Source organism: Salmo salar, unplaced genomic scaffold (genome assembly GCF_905237065.1).
Source record: "Salmo salar unplaced genomic scaffold, Ssal_v3.1, whole genome shotgun sequence".
NCBI classification, from domain to species: Eukaryota; Metazoa; Chordata; class Actinopteri; order Salmoniformes; family Salmonidae; genus Salmo; species Salmo salar.
Genome location: NW_025550918.1, coordinates 215,001 through 225,000, shown reverse-complemented (window position 1 = coordinate 225,000; position 10,000 = coordinate 215,001). Strand labels below are relative to the sequence as shown.

At 53.7% G+C, this 10,000-nt stretch overlaps 1 protein-coding gene across 1 annotated transcript in view; it reads left to right on the top strand.

Annotated features, from left to right (window-relative positions):
- The window catches only part of LOC123740234 (cleavage and polyadenylation specificity factor subunit 4), a 27,730-nt gene that overhangs the window by 13,823 nt on the left and 3,907 nt on the right, over positions 1–10,000 (top strand). Inside the window, exon 7 of the mRNA XM_045714010.1 lies at positions 3,534–3,606. Within this exon, the coding sequence (XP_045569966.1) occupies positions 3,534–3,606 (73 nt within the window). The remainder of the gene's footprint in view (positions 1–3,533; positions 3,607–10,000) is intronic.

Below are 10,000 nucleotides of genomic sequence, written 5' to 3'. Positions count from 1 at the left end.
GTATTCGACTGTTACCCTGTCGGGGTCTGGAATACTGCAGAGGTATTCAACTGCTACCCTGCGGGGTCTGGAATACTGCAAAGGTATTCAACTGTTATCCTGCGGGGTCTGGAATACTGCAGAGGTATTCGACTGTTACCCTGCGGGGTCTGGAATACTGCAGAGGTATTCGACTGTTACCCTGTGGGGTCTGGTGGAATACTGCAGAGGTATTCAACTGTTACCCTGTGGGGTCTGGAATACTGCAGAGGTATTCAACTGTTACCCTGTCGGGGTCTGGAATACTGCAGAGGTATTCAACTGTTACCCTGCGGGGTCTGGAATACTGCAGAGGTATTCGACTGCTACCCTGTCGGGGTCTGGAATACTGCAGAGGTATTCAACTGTTACCCTGCGGGGTCTGGAATACTGCAGAGGTATTCAACTGTTACCCTGCGGGGTCTGGAATACTGCAGAGGTATTCAACTGTTACCCTGTCGGGGTCTGGAATACTGCAGAGGTATTCAACTGTTATCCTGTGGGGTCTGGTGGAATACTGCAGAGGTATTCAACTGTTATCGTGTCGGGGTCTGGAATACTGCAGAGGTATTCAACTGTTATCCTGTCGGGGTCTGGAATACTGCAGAGGTATTCAACTGTTATCCTGTCGGGGTCTGGAATACTGCAGAGGTATTCAACTGTTATCCTGTCGGGGTCTGGAATACTGCAGAGGTATTCAACTGTTATCCTGTCGGGGTCTGGAATACTGCAGAGGTATTCAACTGTTACCCTGTCGGGGTCTGGAATACTGCAGAGGTATTCAACTGTTACCCTGTGGGGTCTGGAATACTGCAGAGGTATTCAACTGTTACCCTGCGGGGTCTGGAATACTGCAGAGGTATTCAACTGTTACCCTGCGGGGTCTGGAATACTGCAGAGGTATTCAACTGCTACCCTGTCGGGGTCTGGAATACTGCAGAGGTATTCAACTGTTACCCTGCGGGGTCTGGAATACTGCAGAGGTATTCGACTGTTACCCTGCGGGGTCTGGAATACTGCAGAGGTATTCAACTGTTACCCTGCGGGGTCTGGAATACTGCAGAGGTATTCAACTGTTACCCTGCGGGGTCTGGAATACTGCAGAGGTATTCAACTGTTACCCTGCGGGGTCTGGAATACTGCAGAGGTATTCAACTGTTACCCTGTCAGGGTCTGGAATACTGCAGAGGTATTCAACTGTTATCCTGTCGGGGTCTGGAATACTGCAGAGGTATTCAACTGTTATCCTGTCGGGGTCTGGAATACTGCAGAGGTATTCAACTGTTATCCTGTCGGGGTCTGGAATACTGCAGAGGTATTCAACTGTTATCCTGTCGGGGTCTGGAATACTGCAGAGGTATTCAACTGTTACCCTGCGGGGTCTGGAATACTGCAGAGGTATTCAACTGTTACCCTGCGGGGTCTGGAATACTGCAGAGGTATTCAACTGCTACCCTGTCGGGGTCTGGAATACTGCAGAGGTATTCAACTGTTACCCTGCGGGGTCTGGAATACTGCAGAGGTATTCGACTGTTACCCTGCGGGGTCTGGAATACTGCAGAGGTATTCAACTGTTACCCTGCGGGGTCTGGAATACTGCAGAGGTATTCAACTGTTACCCTGCGGGGTCTGGAATACTGCAGAGGTATTCAACTGTTACCCTGCGGGGTCTGGAATACTGCAGAGGTATTCGACTGTTACCCTGCGGGGTCTGGAATACTGCAGAGGTATTCAACTGTTACCCTGCGGGGTCTGGAATACTGCAGAGGTATTCAACTGTTACCCTGCGGGGTCTGGAATACTGCAGAGGTATTCAACTGTTACCCTGCGGGGTCTGGAATACTGCAGAGGTATTCGACTGTTACCCTGCGGGGTCTGGAATACTGCAGAGGTATTCAACTGTTATCCTGTCGGGGTCTGGAATACTGCAGAGGTATTCAACTGTTATCCTTTCGGGGTCTGGAATACTGCAGAGGTATTCAACTGTTACCCTGTGGGGTCTGGAATACTGCAGAGGTATTCAACTGTTACCCTGCGGGGTCTGGAATACTGCAGAGGTATTCAACTGTTACCCTGCGGGGTCTGGAATACTGCAGAGGTATTCGACTGCTACCCTGTCGGGGTCTGGAATACTGCAGAGGTATTCGACTGCTACCCTGTCGGGGTCTGGAATACTGCAGAGGTATTCAACTGTTATCCTGCGGGGTCTGGTGGAATACTGCAGAGTTATTCAACTGTTACCCTGCGGGGTCTGGAATACTGGAGAGGTATTCAACTGTTACCCTGCGGGGTCTGGAATACTGCAGAGGTATTCAACTGTTACCCTGCGGGGTCTGGAATACTGCAGAGGTATTCAACTGTTACCCTGCGGGGTCTGGAATACTGCAGAGGTATTCGACTGTTACCCTGCGGGGTCTGGAATACTGCAGAGGTATTCAACTGTTACCCTGTCGGGGTCTGGAATACTGCAGAGATATTCAACTGTTACCCTGCGGGGTCTGGAATACTGCAGAGGTATTCGACTGTTACCCTGCGGGGTCTGGAATACTGCAGAGGTATTCGACTGTTACCCTGCGGGGTCTGGAATACTGCAGAGGTATTCAACTGTTACCCTGCGTGGTCTGGTGGAATACTGCAGAGGTATTCAACTGTTACCCTGCGGGGTCTGGTGGAATACTGCAGAGGTATTCAACTGTTACCCTGCGGGGTCTGGTGGAATACTGCAGAGGTATTCAACTGTTACCCTGCGGGGTCTGGTGGAATACTGCAGAGGTATTCAACTGTTACCCTGCGGGGTCTGGAATACTGCAGAGGTATTCGACTGTTACCCTGCGGGGTCTGGAATACTGCAGAGGTATTCAACTGTTACCCTGCGTGGTCTGGTGGAATACTGCAGAGGTATTCAACTGTTACCCTGCGGGGTCTGGAATACTGCAGAGGTATTCAACTGTTACCATGCGGGGTCTGGTGGAATACTGCAGAGGTATTCAACTGTTACCCTGCGTGGTCTGGTGGAATACTGCAGAGGTATTCAACTGTTACCCTGCGGGGTCTGGAATACTGCAGAGGTATTCAACTGTTACCCTGCGGGGTCTGGTGGAATACTGCAGAGGTATTCGACTGTTACCCTGGTCATATTTATATCATCTATGACCCAGGAGGTAAACTACACCTCCCATAATCCTCTATGACCCAGGAGGAGGTAAGACTACACCTCCCATAATCCTCTATGACCCATGAGGTAAAACTACACTAACCATAATCCTCTCTGACCCAGGAGGAGGTAAAACTACACTAACCATAATCCTCTCTGACCCAGGAGGAGGTAAAACTACACTAACCATAATCCTCTATGACCCAGGAGGTAAAACTACACTACCCATAATCCTCTCTGACCCAGGAGGAGGTAAAACTACACTACCCATAATCCTCTCTGACCCAGAGCCCTGTGAAAATAGTAGCGTTTAGGCCGTGAGATGAAATGAGTCCAGAATAATGGGTGTGTCTTTCTGCAGCCCGCGGTTTGACCTGCCAATGGGAGCCACCGAACAGCCTCCTCTACCAGCACAGATACTGGGACACCAGAAGGTAGGACACCCCCTCTCTCTCACTACCAGCACAGATACTGGGACACCAGAAGGTAGGACACCCCCTCTCTCTCTCTCACTACCAGCACAGATACTGGGTCACCAGAAGGTAGGACACCCCCTCTCTCTCTCACTACCAGCACAGATACTGGGACACCAGAAGGTAGGACACCCCCTCTCTCTCACTACCAGCACAGATACTGGGACACCAGAAGGTAGGACACCCCCTCTCTCTCTCACTACCAGCACAGATACTGGGACACCAGAAGGTAGGACACCCCCCCTCTCTCTCACTACCAGCACAGATACTGGGTCACCAGAAGGTAGGACACCCCCTCTCTCTCTCACTACCAGCACAGATACTGGGACACCAGAAGGTAGGACACCCCCTCTCTCTCTCACTACCAGCACAGATACTGGGACACCAGAAGGTAGGACACCCCCTCTCTCTCTCACTACCAGCACAGATACTGGGACACCAGAAGGTAGGACACCCCCTCTCTCTCACTACCAGCACAGATACTGGGACACCAGAAGGTAGGACACCCCCCCTCTCTCTCACTACCAGCACAGATACTGGGTCACCAGAAGGTAGGACACCCCCTCTCTCTCACTACCAGCACAGATACTGGGACACCAGAAGGTAGGACACCCCCTCTCTCTCTCACTACCAGCACAGATACTGGGTCACCAGAAGGTAGGACACCCCCTCTCTCTCTCACTACCAGCACAGATACTGGGTCACCAGAAGGTAGGACACCCCCTCTCTCTCACTACCAGCACAGATACTGGGTCACCAGAAGGTAGGACACCCCTCTCTCTCTCACTACCAGCACAGATACTGGGACACCAGAAGGTAGGACACCCCCTCTCTCTCTCACTACCAGCACAGATACTGGGACACCAGAAGGTAGGACACCCCTCTCTCTCTCTACTACCAGCACAGATACTGGGTCACCAGAAGGTAGGACACCCCCCCTCTCTCTCTCACTACCAGCACAGATACTGGGACACCAGAAGGTAGGACACCCCCTCTCTCTCTCTACCAGCACAGATACTGGGACACCAGAAGGTAGGACACCCCCTCTCTCTCACTACCAGCACAGATACTGGGTCACCAGAAGGTAGGACACCCCCTCTCTCTCACTACCAGCACAGATACTGGGACACCAGAAGGTAGGACACCCCCCCCTCTCTCTCACTACCAGCACAGATACTGGGACACCAGAAGGTAGGACACCCCCTCTCTCTCACTACCAGCACAGATACTGGGACACCAGAAGGTAGGACACCCCCCTCTCTCTCACTACCAGCACAGATACTGGGTCACCAGAAGGTAGGACACCCCCCTCTCTCTCTCACTACCAGCACAGATACTGGGTCACCAGAAGGTAGGACACCCCCTCTCTCTCTCACTACCAGCACAGATACTGGGACACCAGAAGGTAGGACACCCCCTCTCTCTCACTACCAGCACAGATACTGGGTCACCAGAAGGTAGGACACCCCCTCTCTCTCACTACCAGCACAGATACTGGGACACCAGAAGGTAGGACACCCCCTCTCTCTCACTACCAGCACAGATACTGGGACACCAGAAGGTAGGACACCCCCTCTCTCTCACTACCAGCACAGATACTGGGTCACCAGAAGGTAGGACACCCCCTCTCTCTCACTACCAGCACAGATACTGGGACACCAGAAGGTAGGACACCCCCTCTCTCTCTCACTACCAGCACAGATACTGGGTCACCAGAAGGTAGGACACCCCCTCTCTCTCTCACTACCAGCACAGATACTGGGACACCAGAAGGTAGGACACCCCCCTCTCTCTCACTACCAGCACAGATACTGGGTCACCAGAAGGTAGGACACCCCCTCTCTCTCACTACCAGCACAGATACTGGGTCACCAGAAGGTAGGACACCCCCTCTCTCTCACTACCAGCACAGATACTGGGACACCAGAAGGTAGGACACCCCCTCTCTCTCTCACTACCAGCACAGATACTGGGACACCAGAAGGTAGGACACCCCCTCTCTCTCACTACCAGCACAGATACTGGGTCACCAGAAGGTAGGACACCCCCTCTCTCTCACTACCAGCACAGATACTGGGACACCAGAAGATAGGACACCCCCTCTCTCTCACTACCAGCACAGATACTGGGACACCAGAAGGTAGGACACCCCTCTCTCTCTCACTACCAGCACAGATACTGGGTCACCAGAAGGTAGGACACCCCCTCTCTCTCACTACCAGCACAGATACTGGGACACCAGAAGGTAGGACACCCCCCCTCTCTCTCACTACCAGCACAGATACTGGGTCACCAGAAGGTAGGACACCCCCTCTCTCTCTCACTACCAGCACAGATACTGGGACACCAGAAGGTAGGACACCCCCTCTCTCTCACTACCAGCACAGATACTGGGTCACCAGAAGGTAGGACACCCCCTCTCTCTCACTACCAGCACAGATACTGGGTCACCAGAAGGTAGGACACCCCCTCTCTCTCTCACTACCAGCACAGATACTGGGTCACCAGAAGGTAGGACACCCCCTCTCTCTCACTACCAGCACAGATACTGGGACACCAGAAGGTAGGACACCCCCTCTCTCTCACTACCAGCACAGATACTGGGTCACCAGAAGGTAGGACACCCCCCTCTCTCTCACTACCAGCACAGATACTGGGTCACCAGAAGGTAGGACACCCCTCTCTCTCACTACCAGCACAGATACTGGGTCACCAGAAGGTAGGACACCCCCTCTCTCTCTCACTACCAGCACAGATACTGGGACACCAGAAGGTAGGACACCCCCTCTCTCTCTCACTACCAGCACAGATACTGGGTCACCAGAAGGTAGGACACCCCCTCTCTCTCACTACCAGCACAGATACTGGGACACCAGAAGGTAGGACACCCTCTCTCTCTCTCACTACCAGCACAGATACTGGGACACCAGAAGGTAGGACACCCCCTCTCTCACTACCAGCACAGATACTGGGTCACCAGAAGGTAGGACACCCCCTCTCTCACTACCAGGACAGATACTGGGTCACCAGAAGGTAGGACACCCTCTCTCTCTCACTACCAGCACAGATACTGGGTCACCAGAAGGTAGGACACCCCCTCTCTCTCACTACCAGCACAGATACTGGGTCACCAGAAGGTAGGACACCCCTCTCTCTCTCACTACCAGCACAGATACTGGGTCACCAGAAGGTAGGACACCCCCTCTCTCTCACTACCAGCACAGATACTGGGACACCAGAAGGTAGGACACCCCCTCTCTCTCTCACTACCAGCACAGATACTGGGTCACCAGAAGGTAGGACACCCCCTCTCTCTCACTACCAGCACAGATACTGGGTCACCAGAAGGTAGGACACCCCCTCTCTCTCACTACCAGCACAGATACTGGGACACCAGAAGGTAGGACACCCCCTCTCTCTCTCACTACCAGCACAGATACTGGGTCACCAGAAGGTAGGACACCCCCCTCTCTCTCTCACTACCAGCACAGATACTGGGTCACCAGAAGGTAGGACACCCCTCTCTCTCTCACTACCAGCACAGATACTGGGTCACCAGAAGGTAGGACACCCCCTCTCTCTCTACTACCAGCACAGATACTGGGACACCAGAAGGTAGGACACCCCCTCTCTCTCTCACTACCAGCACAGATACTGGGACACCAGAAGGTAGGACACCCCCTCTCTCTCACTACCAGCACAGATACTGGGACACCAGAAGGTAGGACACCCCCTCTCTCTCTCACTACCAGCACAGATACTGGGTCACCAGAAGGTAGGACACCCCCTCTCTCTCTCACTACCAGCACAGATACTGGGTCACCAGAAGGTAGGACACCCCCTCTCTCTCTCACTACCAGCACAGATACTGGGTCACCAGAAGGTAGGACACCCCCTCTCTCTCTCACTACCAGCACAGATACTGGGTCACCAGAAGGTAGGACACCCCCTCTCTCTCACTACCAGCACAGATACTGGGTCACCAGAAGGTAGGACACCCCCTCTCTCTCACTACCAGCACAGATACTGGGTCACCAGAAGGTAGGACACCCCCGCTCTCTCTCACTACCAGCACAGATACTGGGTCACCAGAAGGTAGGACACCCCCTCTCTCTCTCACTACCAGCACAGATACTGGGTCACCAGAAGGTAGGACACCCCCTCTCTCTCACTACCAGCACAGATACTGGGTCACCAGAAGGTAGGACACCCCTCTCTCTCTCACTACCAGCACAGATACTGGGTCACCAGAAGGTAGGACACCCCCTCTCTCTCACTACCAGCACAGATACTGGGTCACCAGAAGGTAGGACACCCCCTCTCTCTCTCACTACCAGCACAGATACTGGGTCACCAGAAGGTAGGACACCCCCTCTCTCTCTCACTACCAGCACAGATACTGGGACACCAGAAGGTAGGACACCCCCTCTCTCTCTCTACTACCAGCACAGATACTGGGACACCAGAAGGTAGGACACCCCCTCTCTCTCACTACCAGCACAGATACTGGGTCACCAGAAGGTAGGACACCCCCTCTCTCTCTCACTACCAGCACAGATACTGGGACACCAGAAGGTAGGACACCCCCTCTCTCTCACTACCAGCACAGATACTGGGTCACCAGAAGGTAGGACACCCCTCTCTCTCTCACTACCAGCACAGATACTGGGTCACCAGAAGGTAGGACACCCCCTCTCTCTCTCACTACCAGCACAGATACTGGGACACCAGAAGGTAGGACACCCCCTCTCTCTCTCTCACTACCAGCACAGATACTGGGACACCAGAAGGTAGGACACCCCCTCTCTCTCACTACCAGCACAGATACTGGGTCACCAGAAGGTAGGACACCCCCTCTCTCTCTCACTACCAGCACAGATACTGGGACACCAGAAGGTAGGACACCCCCTCTCTCTCTCTCACTACCAGCACAGATACTGGGACACCAGAAGGTAGGACACCCCCTCTCTCTCACTACCAGCACAGATACTGGGTCACCAGAAGGTAGGACACCCCCTCTCTCTCTCACTACCAGCACAGATACTGGGACACCAGAAGGTAGGACACCCCTCTCTCTCTCACTACCAGCACAGATACTGGGTCACCAGAAGGTAGGACACCCCCCTCTCTCTCTCACTACCAGCACAGATACTGGGTCACCAGAAGGTAGGACACCCCCTCTCTCTCTCTCTACCAGCACAGATACTGGGTCACCAGAAGGTAGGACACCCCCTCTCTCTCTCTCTACCAGCACAGATACTGGGACACCAGAAGGTAGGACACCCCCTCTCTCTCTCACTAGCAGCACAGATACTGGGTCACCAGAAGGTAGGACACCCCCTCTCTCACTACCAGCACAGATACTGGGACACCAGAAGGTAGGACACCCCCTCTCTCTCTCTCACTACCAGCACAGATACTGGGTCACCAGAAGGTAGGACACCCCCTCTCTCTCACTACCAGCACAGATACTGGGTCACCAGAAGGTAGGACACCCCTCTCTCTCACTACCAGCACAGATACTGGGTCACCAGAAGGTAGGACACCCCCTCTCTCACTACCAGCACAGATACTGGGTCACCAGAAGGTAGGACACCCCCTCTCTCTCACTACCAGCACAGATACTGGGTCACCAGAAGGTAGGACACCCCCTCTCTCTCTCTCTACCAGCACAGATACTGGGACACCAGAAGGTAGGACACCCCCTCTCTCTCTCACTACCAGCACAGATACTGGGACACCAGAAGGTAGGACACCCCCTCTCTCTCACTACCAGCACAGATACTGGGTCACCAGAAGGTAGGACACCCCCTCTCTCTCTACTACCAGCACAGATACTGGGACACCAGAAGGTAGGACACCCCCTCTCTCTCACTACCAGCACAGATACTGGGACACCAGAAGGTAGGACACCCCCTCTCTCACTACCAGCACAGATACTGGGTCACCAGAAGGTAGGACACCCCCTCTCTCACTACCAGCACAGATACTGGGTCACCAGAAGGTAGGACACCCCCTTTCTCTCACTACCAGCACAGATACTGGGTCACCAGAAGGTAGGACACCCCCTCTCTCACTACCAGCACAGATACTGGGACACCAGAAGGTAGGACACCCCCTCTCTCTCTCACTACCAGCACAGATACTGGGTCACCAGAAGGTAGGACACCCCCTCTCTCACTACCAGCACAGATACTGGGTCACCAGAAGGTAGGACACCCCTCTCTCTCACTACCAGCACAGATACTGGGACACCAGAAGGTAGGACACCCCCTCTCTCTCACTACCAGCACAGATACTGGGTCACCAGAAGGTAGGACACCCCCTCTCTCTCTCACTACCAGCACAGATACTT